Source organism: Melanotaenia boesemani, chromosome 3, assembly GCF_017639745.1.
Source record: "Melanotaenia boesemani isolate fMelBoe1 chromosome 3, fMelBoe1.pri, whole genome shotgun sequence".
In the NCBI taxonomy this organism is placed as follows: domain Eukaryota; kingdom Metazoa; phylum Chordata; class Actinopteri; order Atheriniformes; family Melanotaeniidae; genus Melanotaenia; species Melanotaenia boesemani.
The window spans coordinates 11,050,182-11,069,254 of record NC_055684.1 but is presented as its reverse complement, the minus strand read 5'-3'; the positions used below and the strand labels follow the sequence as shown (position 1 = coordinate 11,069,254).

General features: G+C 39.1%; 1 protein-coding gene across 1 annotated transcript in view; it reads right to left on the bottom strand.

The window, feature by feature from the left end:
* Positions 1–19,073, bottom strand: part of mmp24 (matrix metallopeptidase 24) — a 78,421-nt gene that overhangs the window by 32,800 nt on the left and 26,548 nt on the right. Inside the window, exons 2-5 of the mRNA XM_041979381.1 lie at positions 18,896–19,044; positions 18,085–18,201; positions 5,976–6,075; positions 4,510–4,714 (exon numbers count right to left, since the gene is read on the bottom strand). Of these exons, the coding sequence (XP_041835315.1) occupies positions 4,510–4,714; positions 5,976–6,075; positions 18,085–18,201; positions 18,896–19,044 (571 nt within the window). The remainder of the gene's footprint in view (positions 1–4,509; positions 4,715–5,975; positions 6,076–18,084; positions 18,202–18,895; positions 19,045–19,073) is intronic.

Sequence of the window (19,073 nt, the reverse complement as noted above, 5' to 3'; positions counted from 1 at the left end):
TTAACCATCCCTTCACTGAAAGTATGTGGGCCTGTAAAAGTCACGTGTTATAAAAAATGTTTAAGATGGAGATTTACAGAAAAGTTCACCCTTAAGATCGTGGTAACTTCACCACAAGTAGATCACATTAGGTATGAGTATCCAGAAGACACAAAACTTATAAGTTGATGAAGCTCCTGTAGGAGGGTTTTTCTAAGCAAACACCGAAGATTTGACCAAAGCATCCACCACAATGCTACTTCCACTAGTACTTGTACTTTACTTTAACTAATCAAAGTAGAAGGAAGAAAGAGAAGAGGAGGGTCATGTTTTCCCGAACGTCTTGTATTCGTACAGGATTAGTAAAACCGGCTCTGAGCTGCCGTCAGATGCTTAATGACTTCTTACAGTCTGAACACAGAGCTCAAATTAATACATTTCATGGACTCGTAATTGGTTTGACTCTGCCTGAACCTAATTACAGAACATAATTATCTTTTCTTCTTTACCCCGGCCGCTGTATTTGAAGATTACAGCCTCAGTGGCCGGCAGCTGACTTACACACTAATGCAACTGTACAGATGGAAAACAGCAGAAGCTGCTGACTGCTTCCTTTGGCTCTTTCATTAGCTCCCACTTTAACAGATCTGCAGTTTCTCCTAACTTTATTTTTCTATTAAGGAAAACTTGTTTACATGAGTCTCTGAGCTGCTTCAGACCTTTAAACTCACCATCAGAACATCTTCTAAAGTTTACATTCAAGAAGCCATTTCTAATATAAATATTCAGTGGAAGAATTTCCTTTTTCACTTTGCTTAAATAGTCTCAAATGTCCACAAAGCAACAACTGTTCACAGAAGGAAAAAAAGATTACCCTTATATCTGATTTCATTCATTCATTCATTCATTCATTCATTCATTCATTCATTCATTCATTCATTCATTCATTCATTCATTCATTCATTCATTCATTCATTCATTCACTCACTCACACATTAATTTATAGGCTTCTCCATTTAAAGATAAGGTGGTGGACCAGTATTTGCCATTTCAGAGGCTTTTATTTAAAGCCAATTATTTCTCACCATTTTGTAGTTTTACATCTTTTTATGGTCAAATGATCTCTTTCAGATTCTTGTGTTTTTTTTTATTTTTATTAGCATTTCCTTATTGATTTTCTGATAATTTTGTGTCTTTTTAGATGATAAGGTTATTTATTTCTTTTAGTCATTATTTTTGAGCATTTTGGACCATCTGTAGTTAACATAACTTATGCGTGATGTATAAAATGCTTTTCTAATATTTAATAAAAATGACTTCCACTCATAGTCTATTATCTTTTTGTCACAATGCATCATGGGCAGTAGCAGAATGGGTGCTACTGATGCTTCCAATTTGTTGCCAACTGTTAAGGCACTAGTGTTTATCACTGTGCAACAGGTAAGAAAATCGTACAGATGACTGTGGACATGGTCTGAGAGACGGTCTTCAAAACTAGCCGCCATTGTGTTACTTCAGACCTGTCATGTTCATGCTCATGTTTGTTTGACGGAGAAGACAGAGCAATTCCACGGGAAATCACAGGGCAGTGCTGAGCAGAACAGCTGACGTTTGACAAGGGAAAGAAACAAACGAGAGAAGAAGAGAACCAGGAAAGGAACAAATAAAGCAGCAAAAAAAAAAAAAGAAGAAGAGCACAGCAACTGTAAAAATTGCCCGAACTTTTGAATAAAGACAACATACAAATGTTTAGGGCGTGTTGGGCAGTTGGTAACAGCTTACAGCCATGCATTACCCCCGCCAAATGGGGACTGAAATTGATGTCGGCTTACTGGAGTGAACTCTAAACTTAGCACTGCCCACTAGTGAAGGAACTGACCTAACAGCCATGGCGACGCAAAACACGCATGGAAGTATAAGGATGGCGACGCATAACAACATTTGAAACAGATGTCGCTATTTACGCACGTGAGGGAGCATAAATCAGCTTTCAGTTGCACAGTTTGAAACTAAAACAGTATATGGACATTAAACAAGTTGCTGATGCATTAGTAATGATCTCATTCCTACATGTTAGTGATACATGACAACACAGTACACAATATTTTCTTCCAATTTCACCAGTTTCCATAGTTTTCCATTGACACATGTTGTGTCTTTTTCAACCTCATGGTGGCGCTGCAGAGAAAGTCAAAGAACCCGTTCTAACACTAGAAATAAATAAATGTTGGACATGATGCACATTTCAATCTTTTGGGGAATAATTGAGATATTTTGTCTAAAATCAGGTTTCTGAAAGGTTGATTCTGTGATAAATAAAACCAGTACTGCTTTAACATTCACGTTGCTTTGCAGTGAATTTTCTCATTCCCTATCTTGCACCATCACACACTTCTGTCCTTGCATGCGGATGTTTCTTTCATCCCCCTTCTCCAGTACCTCCCTTTATCTCCCTCCTCTGCCATAACCTTCATCCTCCTTCTCCTCCATCTCTCCAACAGCCTTTATCTGCCCTCTCTCTCTTTCTCCTTACAGGAAAGATAAAGTTGATTTCAGAGCCTACGACGTACACTTCATGTACATTTGCCTGAGGGAATTCCCAGTGGGTGCTCTCCATGTCTCAGCCTGTCCCCTCATGGCTGCTCGGCTGCCCCACGGTGACAATAACGCTTCTTTCTATCATGTTTCTCCTGCAGTCATCCTCTCTCTTGTGATAAAGATGTTTGATATCTCTGTCATGAAACCTGTCTTTCAAGAAGTCCCAGTTTGATGAGTCTATAGGGTTCGCTTTGTTGGACTCAGCCTGCTGCAATGAGTCGGCATTGTGAGGGCAGGAGAAATGTTTCACCTGCCGACGAGCAAAATTACCTGCCAACCATGTTATTTTTCTCTCCAGCTAAAATCATTAATATGTGGAACATTTCTTCACGTCAGCCTTCTTCACTCCTCCTGTCTGAATTTAATGTTTTGTGTGAGATATTCCTGCAATTAGGAGACAAGAGCAGATTTATTTTATACGCACTTCTTCGTGTGCATAATGACTTGAGTCAGTAAATCATAGAAATGAAAGGAGGAATGTATCTTTGCGCAGCTGCCAGAGAAACATGATGAAAGAGGCAGCGACTTATGCTTATGTTACCCGTTATCCAAAGCAACATTTTTATGGACTGAGGTTCATTCAGCAGTTTCTGTGGGCCACTATGCCCTGAGTTCTGCCCTCCAGGTGTCAGCAGGTTAATAACAGACCGTCCCTTCGCTAAAGTGAAAACATGAGATTTTAAACTGGAGAGTAAATGCAGCTGTTTCTCCTCGCGGTGCCCTTCTAAAGCTGATATCATGAATTAGTTTTCACAGTGTCTGAAACTTTCTCGTCTCACTATCTTTTCTCATATCTTTCAATTACTCTGTGTGTTTCTGTGTGAGTGTATGTGTGTGTTGAAGGATTTTAGACATAAAGAGACATTTTTGAGAGTGTGCACCTGGACAACGTCACACTCATTTAGTATATCAAGTGTCATCAGCAGTGGCAGGGACTACAGGCAAAAAACAAACCAAACTAGAAAAGCATGGAACTGGAGAGGGTTTATTTTGCTGTATGCCTTATAAAAGTCAAGCAACGTTGGAAGGATGTTAAAGATGGAAAAACTACTAGATTTCTTTCCATTAAATGACTTTTTGGAAATGGAAAAAAGGTTCCCCATTCCTAATATATATATTGAATCTCATTTTAAGTTGTGAATTTTAATGTTGTCATAATACTTTTAAACTCTTCAATGAGGAATAACAGTTCTGCTAGTGGAAAAAGTTTGCTTGGCATCCTGACACGATGAGGAGTTCATGGTGCTAATTTGGGCTTCGACGCCTCCAGACCTCAATCTGATCCTGCACCTGTGGAACATGCTAGAAGGTCAATAAATGGAGGTTCCTCCTCACAACTTCCATGACCTAAATGACCTGCTGGTGATCTACTGGAGTGCATGTTTGGAATAAGCTGAAGAACATTTTGTTTTACAGCTTCATATAAATCACCAGGTGATCTTCTGATATATGCACAAACCCTACAGCTATAAGAATACTAAATGAAATAAAAACTATAATGAAACTGTTTCCTGGGATGGTTGCTACAACAGAAACATCTTCACACTGACACAAACTTAGAACTTCTCTGTCAAAGTTAATTCTCTTTTCCACTAATCTCTCAAAGCAGGTTCCTTTCCCTGTGTCTCTGTGAATCAATGCGTTATTCAAGCAGACACAATCTGGCACGAGCCATTCGTCAAACTGAGATAGTTAAATCAGAGCGCTGGAAGCTTTCCCTCCATTTTTCATCCAATGACTAAAGAAAGTGGCACTCACCGATATTAAGCAACGACTGAAGGGATCTTCACAGCATAAGAATTTATTTACACAAGCTCAACCAGATAACTCAAAACATCAGCTTCTGTTTAATTAACTGAAGTTTAATGTGTTTCCATGTTTCTGACGATGAATGTTAGAGATTACTGTAACCACGGCGACAGTTGGTCTTACCATCATGATTGGCGCTGCCGAGCGTCCAAGGCTCGTCCGAGTCAAAGTGAGTGTCTCCCCCGATGCCAGCGCCAGGGAAGTATGCGTGTGCCAAGAAACCACCCTCGCCATCAAACGGGGAGCTATCACCGTGGAAACCGGAGGCAAAGAAGATCATGATGTCGGCCTCTTTACCCTCGTTTTTAATCTCTGAGTATGGAACCTCCTGAGGGGGATCAAAGAGGGAGTCAACACAGAGTCAGGATAAAAAATGATCATTGTTATACTGTTGTTAAACACACTGAAAATAACACAAATCTCAGAGGTTACATGGAAGGATGAAGGACAAACTGAGGGAGAACAAACAGCCATCAAAAAAAGTCTTCTGATTTTCATTTTGTTTTCAAGACTGTTTAAGTGGTTTGTCATAATTATAAGATTCTGTTGTTGACCCAACCCTAATTGCTTTAAAAATTCTCTCCTCAGGAGTCAGATTTTGTTGTAATCTGTTAAAGTGAACTTGATCAGGAAGTTCTCCAGTTTCCTGAAGGTCTTTCAAAAAAAAATTTTTTCTCAAAATGTTATGCTTTTTCACAAATTTTCTGTCCAGTCCATTTACTTGACCATTTCCAAAGGAATAATCATTCATTCATAAAAACGGCTCCTACGGGATGAGCCTGTGTTGTGTCAACAATTTAACATATAACTGCACAGCACATGGATTTTTAGGGCTGGTCTGAAATCGAAGATCTGATTTCCATGGATCAGTGAGCAAAAGTCAACCCTGTTCCTAATACTGAAATGTTATAAATGGGCCTGTGGAAGTGGATTAGCCTTAAACTATCTAACCATGCCATTTATCTTTGCAGCTAACAGCTAGCTAATTATAATGTGAGCCATCCAGTAAATTGCAGAAAAATAATTGAGATGAAGAAAAATTTTTCTACATTTTGTGAAGTTTGAAGTTAAAAAGCAACCGTTGGAGGAGCTACAAGTAGCTCAGAGAATCGGACTTGTGCTTGGAGGACTGATGATCGTGTCCCAGAGTGACTACAGGACAGAGTGTGCAGAAACTGTTGTTACACTGTGGACTGATTTTGTGTAGAGCTGCATTAATGTTTGGTTGAGGATCTGATACTGATAATCAACAGTGATGAATGAACAGTCTCTCCATCCCTTTGGGATTTATCAGGCATCCAGGAGGCAAGAGGAATATAATTAAGATCATTGACTTAGCTGGGCTGAAAGTCAGAGTTTCCAGAGTCATCAGAAACCTGTTGTTTGAACCTGCTAATCACCACCGTAATTGATGCTGAGTTCATAGCTTGCTTTGAAGCATTGTCTATTCAGTATATTCGATAAAATTGCATGAAAAAATTATGATGAATTATCAAATATAAGTTGATACTACAACCTCACTGAAAGTGTTCAATTGATGTTGAATAAAGTAGGAAAGACCACTAATAACAGAGCAGGTGTTTTCTGACCTGAAACGAGAGCGGCGTGACGGCCTGCCACACGTTGAAGGCTTGTCGGATCGCTCTTTGGGTGTCCTTCTCTCCCACTTTAGGGGTGTAGTTTGATATGCTGTAGAAAGGAAGAAGCAACAGTTACTGATCCACAGTCACAACCAGTCCACCCACACCCACGGGCCAGTGAAAGTCAGGAAAGTCAGCATGAGATGAGCACAGGGAAAGAAATATACTAAACAAAACTTAGACAGGTAGTTGGGGATCAAAACTTTGACTTTGGAAGAGGTCTGCTGTCTGATTAGTCACTAGAAACATCTTATTATTGACAATATCAAAACTGGCTTTAGCTGGGAATTGCTTGCCCTTTTTACTGGACCATGTTTCTGTTTATAAATCCAACAGCTTCTGTAATAAAACACAGCTTTCATTGGTTTTACATGCAAGTGGCTGGAAAAGACAACAAATGGTAGAATGTAATGAACCAAGTAACAAAAATGATCAGATTTAGAGTAATGCACACAAACACAATATGCTTTTTTTGTGACAGCCTGTAGACAGTCTGGACCACATGTTGCTTGAATTTTGCAGACAGAATAGAACTTTTCACATGGTTAGTCAGAAATTAAAAAGCTTTCTAAAGAATTATTGACTGTTTAAGCCCAAGTCCGGTCCTCGAGATCTACCTTCCTGCAACTTTTCGATGCAACCCTTCTCCAACACACCTGAATCAAATGACTGGCTCGTTACCAGGCCTCTGCAGAGCTGAATGACATGCAGATGACATCTTATTCAAGTGTGTTGGAGACGGGTTGCATCTAAAAGTTGCAGGATGGTAGATCTTGAAAACCGAACTTGAGCACCCCTGGTTTAAACAAACCAGAGAGTAAGAACGCAATCTTCCTGTCTACTTGTTTGACTTTAAAGCTGGACCAGAAACTGGGGTTATTAAAGGGTTTAGACAAAGAAGCCAAGTGTGGCCTAGTGTAAGGAATTGGAAAATCCAAACATAAATAAAATGAAGTGCAACCCAATCTTCTAACAGAAAACCCCAAAAGAAAAATTCTTCAAAATTGTACAGTTATTACTTTTTCTTTTCTGTGTTCTTTACAAAGATGCAGCACGTTTCAACACATCACACTGATGTTCAGCATCTCCACGTCTCACTATGTGATGTTACGCTCCATGTTTTGTCATGTGTAGGGGATCAGTAGGGATTATTTTTTAAAATATTCATTTAATTGTAATGTAATAGTTTATACCACTTTCTTGATATGCAGCTGTCTTGCTTTAACCAGCACCTGCTGGTAATGAGTTCCTAAGTGGCATCACTTTATAAAAATGTTTGCCAACTACCAGGAAGAAAACAACAGAAGAACTCTTCACCACTGCTAGGCTCTGGGGCAAAGTGTGTCGCAATGTGATATTTGATGCTAATGGAATGCAAAAGAGAAGAAACATGCAGAGTGAGTAGACAACAGCCTGCAGAGCTGCTAAAGAATGAACAAAAATTATATCAAGTTCAACTTATGCCAGGTGCACAAGTCTACCATGAACAGTCATTAGAGAGTAAAGGGTCCAACAAAAGGTCTATCTACAAATCAGCAATCAGCAAGTTTGATTTTAAATGTTAGGAACAAATAGTGGACTTTATCTCAAAGATGATAACTACCGACATTTTTCCAATCAGATTAGTTGGAAAAGCTGTTCGCACAAGCAGTCCTATGTAACAGTTAAGACTTTACTTACTCAGCTGGAACATGTACATTTCTGTTCTACAGAGGTCACAGCAGAGAGACATACTGATGAAAACCTCAAGAACATGCTTTCTACAGCTGCTGAACACATTTGGCAACATGTTTAAGCCAACAGCAAACACAACACTGTATGAGTGGAATAATTAACAAAATTATATAAAAAGAAATAGCATCATTAAGTTTAAAATAACACTATGACATAATTTTATTAAAGCATAAAACTTAGGTATTAAATTTATATATACATGTACAAGTAGGATATATGTATGGATGTGTGTATCCATACACATATCCTATATCATATATAGTGTTTGTATGCCCTGATGTGATGTATTTATGTGTATATGTTAATGTATGTGACTGTATCTATGTGTACAAATGTTTGTTTGTACTTAATGAATGAACCCCAAGAAGAATAGTGGCAGTTACTGACTGCAGCTAAAGGGGGTCCAAATAAAGATAAATATACAAATAAACACCTGATTGGGTGGTATTTGAAGAATGGTTGGATAATTTTATTATAATGGCCGTCCTTTCTGTACCTGTTCAGCACTGATGAGGAGAGGAGGGAATAGTTCAAGCTGTCCTGTTATAGACCTTCATACCACAAGTTTAAGACCCATAAATACACAGTCCTTTCCTGTATCTGCTTCCTTCTTGCATGCGGTGGACATGTTCCAAGAGACCCAAAAAATTTGTTCAAGAACCAAGCTGAATCATTTCAGCACATCCAGGTCTTAATAAACATGAGCATTTGAGATGCCACATCATATTAAGAACTAAAATCCCAAACTAAACCTAATTTGAACATTTCAATAAGAATAAACAGCAGGTGTGTTTGGCACCAGCTTGTAGCAGAGAGGATTAACGTACTGATCCAAAAGTGTATGTTTGAGTAAAATGATTGGATTAGTTTTCAGTATTATCTGATACTTTCGGTCTGCAGCAGCAGCAGCTCCGTTAATGCGCAGGGTGATGCATGTTCAGCTGTGGGAGACGAATGAGCCAGAAAGGTCATTACAGAGTAATTGCAGGAGAGGAGACGTGCCATCCATATCTATTCTGCTGTGAGAGAGGATGCTGCCGGTTTTATCGCTCACTCCACTGTCACTTTGTACTCTCCGGAAACACTTTCATGTCGCGTCTTTCAAAAAGCCTTTTTAAAACCTTTGGTGTCACTTTCTGACCAAGTTGGAGGAAGCAGCAGAGCGATGCGAGGAAGCGTTAGAGGACAGATGGGAGTAACTGGAAGAGGCAAAGAGGAGGAGGGAGGAGAAAAGCCTGGACAAGAGAATGAGATGGAGGAGAGAGGCAGTAGGATAAGAGCAGGGTGAGCGGCTGAGTTCATTTCACACAATCTGTCTCTCCACAGGGGGCTCAGCTTTGTTCTCACACAAGCAGAAAAATACATTATGGAAATAAATATCAGCACATTCAACATTCATACAGGAGAGCACAACAGCTTTATGATGTGAGTAAACAAGTCCACCTGGCACACAAATACAAACGTTTATAGCACTTTGTCTCATTTACAGCTCCACGCATGGATTTTTACTAGTAGTGGGTTAAGATGGAGAGAATATGAAACCTGATTTAAATGATCAAAAGGATGATGCAGACGGAGTCCAAATGAGATGCTAAGATGAAAAGTAGCTTATGTCTGTGCTGACTGCAGCCATGCTCTGGGTTAACACTGCTGAAGAGAAGAAAAACTGCAACTCAAACTATTTCTCTATTTTCCTCTGACCTTATTAAAACCGGATTTGGGATGAGATATACGCTACAGGGTGTTACCAGAGAGGAGCCCAGATAAACCAGTAAGGTACAAAACCAAAGTTTATTTTTTGATAGAAGGTACAGAAATCACTTTAAAACAACACAATGAATCTATAAATGATTCAAATATTGGTTTCCTATTGTTCCACTTGTGAATCTTGCCATCATCTATATAAGTACAAGTCTATTTACCATTTACCATCATCTCATCCTCACTTATCTTCTAAGTTGCACTCCCTCCATGATCTGCTTCTCCATCAGCCTCCAAACCAACACACCTTCATTCCTCTCCTACTTGCTTTCAACTGAATAGAACTGTTGTTCGTGGCATCCTGACACTGAGCGTGACCTGTGGGTGTGATTATTTGTATTTTTACATGTTTTTCTTGTCAACACAACTATCTAATCAGCCAATCACACGGCAGCAACTCAATGCATTTAGTCACATAGACATGGTGACGACGTTTGAAGTTTAAACTGAGCATCAGAATGAGGAAGAAAGAGGATTTAAGTGACTTTGAATGTTTCATGGTTGTTGGTCTGAGTATTTCAGAAACTCCTGATTTACAGGGATTTTCACACACAGCCATCTCCAGGATTTATAGAGAATGGTCAGAAAAAGAGAAAATCTCCAGTGAGCAGTAGTTGTCTGGACCAAAATATCTTGTTAATGTCAGAGGAGAATGGGGAGACTGGTTGGAGATGATGGAAAGGCAACAAGAAGTCAAAAAAGCACTGGTTCCTACCAAGATATGCAGAACAGCATCTCTGAACACACAACACGTTCAGCCTTGAAGCAGATGGACTACAGCAGCAGAAGACCACACCGGGTGCCTCCTGTCAGCTAAGAACAGGAAACTGAGGCTACAATTCACACAGACTCACCAACACTGGACAATAGAAGATGGAAAAATGTTGCTGGTCTGAGTCTCCATTTCAGCTCCATATTCAGATGGTAGGGTCAGAATTTGGTGGAAACATCATGAAAACATGGCTCCATCCTGCCTTGTGTCAACAGTTTTGGCTGCTGCCACATACTGTGCAAATGACAATAAACGCTTTGAATCTTTGAATCTTGAATCTGGTGTACTTTCTTGTCATACTTTTGGTCCCTTAGTACCAACCACCACAGCCTACCTGAGTATTGTTGCTGACCATGTCCATCCCTTTATGACCATCTTAGTGCAGCATCTTCTGCTGGCTACTTCCAGCAGGATAATGCACCATGTCACAAAGCTCAAATCATCTCCAGCTGGTTTCTTGAACATAACAATAGGGCTGCAACGATTAGTCGACGTTGTCGACAACAATCGACAATAAAAATATTCGACAACGAATTTAGCCGTCGACTATTGTCGGGGAAAAAGAACTACAAAGTGAGACATCATCTTCTTTTCTTATCTCTGCTGAGAGTTGCACATGAGCAATAAAGTCCGCCAGGGGAACAACATGGCGGCGGACAAGGGAACAAAACGGCGGCAGAGAACGTCAAAAGTATGGGATAACTTCACATTAAACTTACAAAATAAATTAAATACATGTGAGATTTGTAAAGCGGACCTTGTGTACCACGGAAGTACGTCTGTAATGCTCGAACATTTAAAGAGGAGGCACGTCGGACTTACTTAACAACCCTATGCAAGATTTCAAAGCTGAAAGTGAAATAAGATCCATTTATAATAATCACGAGATACATAATCCGATTGTTCGACTAGTCGTTTTAATAGTCGGTGACTAATCGACCATCAGAATAGTCATTAGTTGCAGCCCTACATAACAATGAGTTCACTGTACTCCAACGGCCTGCACAGACATCAGATCTCAATCCAGTAGAGCAGCTTAGGGATGTGGTGGAACGGGAGATTCTCATCATGGATGCACAGCTGACAAACCTGCAGCAACTGTGTGATGCGGTCAGGTCAGTTTGGAGCAAAATCTGAGGAACGTTTCCAACACCTTGATGAATCTATGATACCAAGAATTAAGGCAATTATGGAGGAAAAATGAGAACCACCCAGGTACTAGCAAGGTGGACCTGATAAAGTGGCCATTTTTCATAAATTTCTGCTTGTGAATCCTTTTAAAAGGTTAATTTAATAATCAATTTTCTATTCTAATGCCCAGAGATTAATTTGTGTGTGTGCGTGTGTGACAGTTAGGAAGCAGTTGTCTGATTTGAGTAAATGGTGTAGCAACTTTACAGCAGCGAAGCAGGCCAAATGACCTGTGGCCAAAACACACAGATGGTGTCCTCTCTCTCTCTCTCTCTCTCTCTCTCTCTCTCACACACACACACACACACTGGATTTAAATTACAAATACTTTTGTAAATCAAAGAGTTTGAATTAAAGATAATTTATCTAATTATTTTTCTGTATCACAGCTGCTCACCACAACACAGTGATAACTCAGCCTGTCAGATACAACACTTGTTTAGGACTGTCACAGCAGGCCACGTTGATTCAAATGTCACCAGTTCAGCAAATTCCCAACTTATGATGATAAAAGGCAAAGATTAGCTTTTCTGTCAACTTTTTACCTTACCTTCCAGATTTGTGGAAAGATTAAAAGTCAGTACTCAGCTTCAAACAGCTAAGTTCAAAACTAACAACCGAGCCAGAAATCTGGGAGCAGTCCTGGACTCAGACCTGAATTTCAGCAGTTATATTAAGACAGTTGTGAAGTCAGCCTTATTTCCCTCAAAGAACATATATTGAGGATTAATGGACTGATGACTCAGCAGGACTTAGAAAAACCTGTCCATGCATTTATCTTTAGTAGACTGGACTATTGTAATGCTGTCCTCACAGGTCTCCCTAAAAAGTCCATCAGACAGCTGCAGTTAGTCCAGAACTGCTGCTCCAGTCCTCACTAAGAACAAGAATGTGGATCATATAACTCCCTTTACACTGGCTTCCTGTCTGTCAAAGAATTGTCTTCAAAATTCTGCTGTTAGTTTACAAAGCACTGAATGGTTTAGGTCAAAATACATTCAGGATCTTCTGGTTCATTATGAACCAAACAGATCCCTCAGGCCATCAGGGTCAAATCTACTTTCTGTTCCCAGACTCAGAACTAAACGTGGAGACGCAGCGTTCAGCTTTTATGCTCCTCACATGTGGAACAAACTCCCAGAAAACTGCAGGTCTGCTGAAACTCTCAGCAGTTTTAAATCAGGGTTAAAAACTTTTTTATTTGTTGCCTTTTATCAGAACATCTGTTAATTTCTCACAAGGCAACTTCTTTTTTTTTTTTTTTTTTTTTAACTTTTTACTGTTTTTAATTTATTTTGTTTGTTTTTAAAGTTTGTTTTTAATGCACTTGTTATTGCTTCTTCTGCACCCCGCTGTGATGCTTTTAACATTTTATGTAAAACACCTTGAATTGTCTTGTAACTTGTAAACTTGCCTTGGGATTAATTAAGCAAACGAAGACACCAGAGTAATTTGCTTTGTGGCTGTTTCATTTGACGTTTTCCTCAGTGTGGGTGGAAATGTGGCCATGCAGGGTTTGAGACTATCTTCATGTTGTAGATCAGTGCTCTCTAGCGCTGGTCCTCAAGGCCCACTATCCTGCAGGTATTAGATATTCCCCTGTAGCAAAACATTTTGTTTATCCCTTTTAACAGTTTACTTGAATCATTATACTGGTATCTTTTTATGCACAATAAAGTTTAATTCAACATTTACACAGTGATTTAGAGGAGATGTCATGATATATTTTGAGATATATATATCGTGTATTGTGATAAACTGATATTAGTTATAATCCATTTCACCCAGCCCAACTTTCAAGCTTCTTAAAAATATATAAATTACCTTCATTGTCATGGTTCCTGGGTTTAGGTGTGTTCTTTGGTTTGTGTTAGGTTTTGATCATGGTTTGGGTTTCTGGTTTTCTCATGTTTAGTTCAGTTTGTAGTTTTCCCTCATGTGCTCTGTGTTTTCTGTTCCTGGCTCGTTAGATCACCTGGTCTGATTTCACATTTAATTCACCTGTTCCTCATTACTCATTTTGTGTATATATGCCCCTTGATTTTCAGTTGTCTTTGTCAGATCCTTATGTGGTTCATCCCCTGTCATGTGTGTTTCTCTGTTCCTGTGTTTTTGGGAAAATAAACCCTTTAATTTGCACCAATTCTGCCTCCCGCCTGATCCGCCTGCATTTGGGCCCTCACCACCACCCCCACACGTAACATTTATGTTTGCACAGTTAAATAAAATGGTTCACCAATTTTACACTTTTGTCACAATATCTTAAGATATTTGGGAAGACTCCAAACTTGTAGAGAATTTTATCACTGCTGTGCAGGGATCTCCAACTCCACTCGTCATTCCCATTCCACAGCCTGAATTTCAACACTGACGTACTATCACAGGCGAAGGAACGTCACCTTCTATTAAACCTCTAAAGATTAAACTACTGCTCATCAGGCAGCAAGTCCATCCATCATACTTGTATTATAAAAATAGCAGCTTTAACCATCTCCAGCAGAAACGTTGTCAGGGTATCAACCCTGATTAGAAGTTTCCTTCTCTGGCTTTCACTCCTCAACTCATTGACCTCTACTGCCTCACCACGCCTACCTGAATCAAATTTAAATGACTCATGTAGCTTATATATTGACTTGTGGGTCTGCCGTCATCACCCCAGAGCAGGCTGAGTCCAGATTGGTCCTTCTTCACTTTCAACAATCTCATAAGATTAATTTTGTCATACACTTTTTCTCCTGATACCTCCAACACCCTGAAATGCCAAGTGTACACCGTTTGTGCTCATTAACCAGTCCCACCTATAGTCTCTGTTGGATAAATGTAGCTCTAACCTGGTAAACATCCTGCGTGTTGTGGTTATTGCGAGGTTTTACAAAAAAACTTTTAAGGAATGCTTGTACCAACCTTATGGGAATCCATCCAGCAGTTGTTGGTATATTTTACTAGAAAACACAACTTCAAACCTCATTGTGGAAATTAGGAATGCTCTTTTTGTCTCTGTTTCTCACAGTCTTTCTGCTTAGTTTCGATCAAATGTGCTTTGTTGGCAGAAAAGTTGATAACGATGCTGAAGAGGCTTCCACATGAAAGTTAAACGTCATTCTTGTGATTGCTCTTTCAGCTTTCTCTCTTTTCCTTCACTCGTTTTCTTCTTTTGTTTAAATTTGCTTCCTGTCCTGAGGCTTCAGAATTTAAAAAGAGATGCAGAGTTGCATAATCCTGTAGCTACACGATCAATCAGCAGTAGGCGTTCAGAGATCATCCAGACTCTGCTCATCAATATTATTTTTCAATATGATATTTGCACATGAAAGGCAAGAATACTGATAAGCCAACTCCATTAAGTTTGTTTTGGACTAAGTAAGAGAGGATGAATGTGGAATGTAAATAAAATTGTGGGGTAATTTCAGCCTCATACCTTAAATCTACAACCACAACTCCCAAAAGTTGGGGTATTCTGTAAAATGTTAACTAATAACAGAATGCAATGACTTGCTAATCTCATCAAGTTATATTTTATTCCCAATAGAACATAATGGCTCGAGGTTTCAACCTGGGGGTAGTGGCCTTTCTGTGTGAAGTTTGCATGTTCTCCCTGTGTATGAGTGGGTTCTCTCTGGGTACTCCGGATTCCTCCCACCGTCCAAAGACATGCATGTTAGGTTAACTGGTCTATCTAAACTCTCCCTAGGAGTGAATGCATGTATGAATGATTGTTTCTCTCTGTGTTTGCCCTGCAATGGACAGGTGACCTGTCCAGGGTATACCCTGTCTCTCACCTGCTAAAATGCTGGGATAGGCTCCAGCTTACACACGACCCGTAATGGATGAAGCAGTACAGAGAATGAATGAAAAGAACATAATGGCAGCAACACCTCTCTAAAAAGTTGGACCAGGGTGAAGTTTAGCATTGTGAGACTCCTCCTGATTCTCTGAGTCTTTTAATGTTAAACACTGTAGATGGTGGGATCGTCAGTCTTCACAATTTTATGCTGAATAAATTTTTTAAAATTGTTCCAAAATATTTAGATGCAGTTTGTCTCAGATTGGAGAACTTCTGCTCATTTTAACACCTGGGAGGTGCTGCCTCTGAAATGCTCCTTTTATACGCAGTCATGTTACTGACCTGTTGTCAAATGCTCCTCCAGCTGTTTTTTATGCCAGTTAGGTTTTTCAGCCCCTGTTCCAACTTTTTATAAATGTGTTGCTGCCATCAAATTCAAAATGAGCTAATATTTTCTTTGAAATAGTAAAATGTTTCGACATCTGGTATAACATCTGGTCCAATCTAAAACTTCAAATTTAAATGGATTGCGATGGATCGGTTATTCCCAGAAGATACAGAAAAGATGTCTTTTTTATTTTAATTTTTTTCTAATCAGACCTGACCTAAACATTTTCTGACCTGAACCAACTGGACTGATAAGCAGAAAATCTAAATGTGTAGAAAAAATACATACATTTATCAAAAGATAAAGTATTTTGTCACAAAATATTGTCCAAAATCCATTTATGTAATGGTTTCATCTCTCCTGATTGGATCTGCAGTCAATAAAAGTCTTCTGCACAGTTATTAATCACAGGACTGAATGCCAAGTGGATAATTTCCAACAGAGAAAAGTTCATCTTCCACCTCTAATGTGCAAGGAGTTAGAGTTCAGTATGGGTATATTATATATAACCAACATGCATTAGGTAAGTGGTTCCCAACCTATTTTCCTCAGGGACCCCCTTCATGCATATACTAAAAAGCCATGGTCCCCCTGCCCCACTCCATGCCGAAACCATGTTTGGTTTTATGCTTTCAAAAGTGAGATTCTCAACATAAAAAATGTATTCTGGTTGAGTCCTAAAGCCAAAGTTAAATGAACAACATATAGCCTTACTTTTTTCCTTTAATATAGGGACAATTTGTGAACATTATTTACAATGTTTCTTAATGTTCAAAGCCTCAAAGACCCCCTGTGCTTTTTGGGGGTCCTCCTTGGGGGTCCAGGACCCCAGGTTGGGAAAAACAAGGTAAATACAGTGCCCAACAGTTTTATCTATAAAGAGATAAGAAGAAAAAAAAAGATATATCTGTTCTTTACCAGATTTTAAATTTAGCTAAATACTATCTGAGCTTAACATGAAACACTTTAATGGTTTTCTGGATGACTTTATCAGTCTCTCACATAGTTGTAGAGGAATCCACTCTTCTTTAAACCAATTATTTTAGGCTGGAAAGATAAAGGGTGAAAAATGTCTCACAAAGTTCTGTTTTTACATAGATTTTGCTTCATATTTACAATTTGTAAATTTCTGTGTTTTTGGTGTTAATATTACTATTTGTCTCCTATAAAGATAACATTATTCTATGTAAGTATTGTGTAGTTAGACTTTAAAACCCAGATGTTAGTGAGTTTTCTGGACCATCATGTCCCCAGAATGATTTCCACCAATGCCTGGGCCACAGATAAAAGTCTATTTATCATATTTCTATTTTCGTGAATGGAGTATGACATGTTTAGGTGCAGCACTGCAGTCATAAAACACTGCGTGAGTCTGTACAGTTGCAGCTCCTCAAACCAGAAGCCACCTCCAGAATTCACACAGGGAGTCACAGAACAAGGAATGAGACACTAGAACAAAACACAGCAGGTGAACATAAATGCTGCATGCACTGTAAAACAGGGTAATCCAAGAAGCCTTCTCCAAAACATTAGCAAATGCAAATTAGCCACATATAATGCAGTGGCCTCAGGAAACGAGGTTTGCTCTGGAGGAGGTTGGCGCCTTTAGAAGATGAACAACAATCAGGTTTAAAACGATTGCAGTTTGCAGGTATGTGATGGCTGATCACAGGTGAAACGTGAGGAGGACGAGGGGGGTTAAGGAGACTCACGTACGGTGGGGGTAACCAGATAGGACTGGGATCTCACATTGTGGGCTTTATGTAATGTTGTAGAGTGGGAAGCTGTAATGCTGGAGAGCCGGGATGCCTCCAGTGTCTCATGGGAAGACTGTAATTTACATTAGCCCAATAAAGCTTGAGTAGGATGTAGAAAGGAAACAGAGAGAGGAGGGAAAGAAAGCAAGCTGAGACTCTTCAAGCAGTTAAAAAAGATGAATAAAAAGAAAAAAACAAGGACAAAAACACTAAAAATGATAAAGGTTTTAAGAGCAAAACAACCAGAAATCTTTTATGTATTAACTGAACACACAGATCAAATATTCACCCTGCCTGGCAGCCCTGATCAAAACACACACTCAGCTGCATGTACAGTATGTACAGAAGATAATGTGGGCAAGAGGAACATTTGGAGCTAGGATGTGTTCACTGTCCCGTGGGACGTCTCTAATCTGCATTAGACCCATATTACATGCCTGAGCTGCTGGGTGGAAGGTTTTACTGTATGAGCACAGAAGAGAACAACAGAAGAAATTGGAATGGCGAGAATGGTAGAAAGACAAGTGGGCAGATGTAATGCACGGACAAGATGCATCCAAGGTGCCATGAGATGCAACAAATTTACATTAGGTCAAGTTCAGATAGAAAGAAACAGTCAGGGAAGGAGAGGATAAAGATGGAGATAGGACCATTTAGAAGGATGTACATACCTGTAGGAGATCTTTTTATCTTTCCATTTTTGTCCTGTCAGGGCATAGCGTTTATTCCTCTGGCGGCGGCTGGTGTGAGGATGATCTATGACACCACAACGGGGTTTCCTCATCCACCTGAACATAGCACATTTATATTACTCAGCATATTTTCATAAAATAAACTCAGTTTGATGTATATGTTTACATGAATTTCTCTGGAGTCAGGGTCTACCATTGTAGCTATTTGTTAAACTAGGCTAGTTAGCTTTCAGCTAAATTAAATTGTCTATCAATATCAATTTTGGGTCTGCTGTTAGTAAATTAATTTCTTGCATTATGTGTGAGATAAAACTGAATTAATAACATGTTGGAGTAGAAATGGAAAGAAAGAAATGAAAAAAGTATATATATATATATATATATATATATATATATATATATATATATATATATATATATATATATATATATATGTACATGTGAGAACTCAGCCTTTGGTTGTTAAAAGGTTTATATTTTCTTGTTATATTTGAGTGATTGATGAAACGCATTATTGTTACGTTAGTCATCAGTGAGTCATTAACTCATTAATGAAATAATGAGTTAATAATGAGAATAATAATTCTTTTATAGAACATACTCATGAAAATCATCAATGGAAATGAGTATGCAAAAATGGGGGAATTTAATGCACAATCCTGTCCACTTCTATTTAAAGAAAACAAATCAGAAGTAGTTCTTTGCATCAAACTTTGTCTCTTTAAGAAGAACTTTCTCTGTTTTTTGCATTTTAACAGTTCTGCAGAAACAAAGACCTGAAGTCACTCACTCTAAAGTCGTCTTATCCAGGATTCCTGTCACAGGGATGCCATAGAAGCGTTGCATGGCCGCCACGGCAAACTGCATGTCCTTTTCCTGCTGCAGGTCTGACGCCCGGATATTATGAGGCAGCAGGTAGCCATAGTTCTTCAACCATGTCTGAGAATGAGTAGAACAGAGAAGAGGTT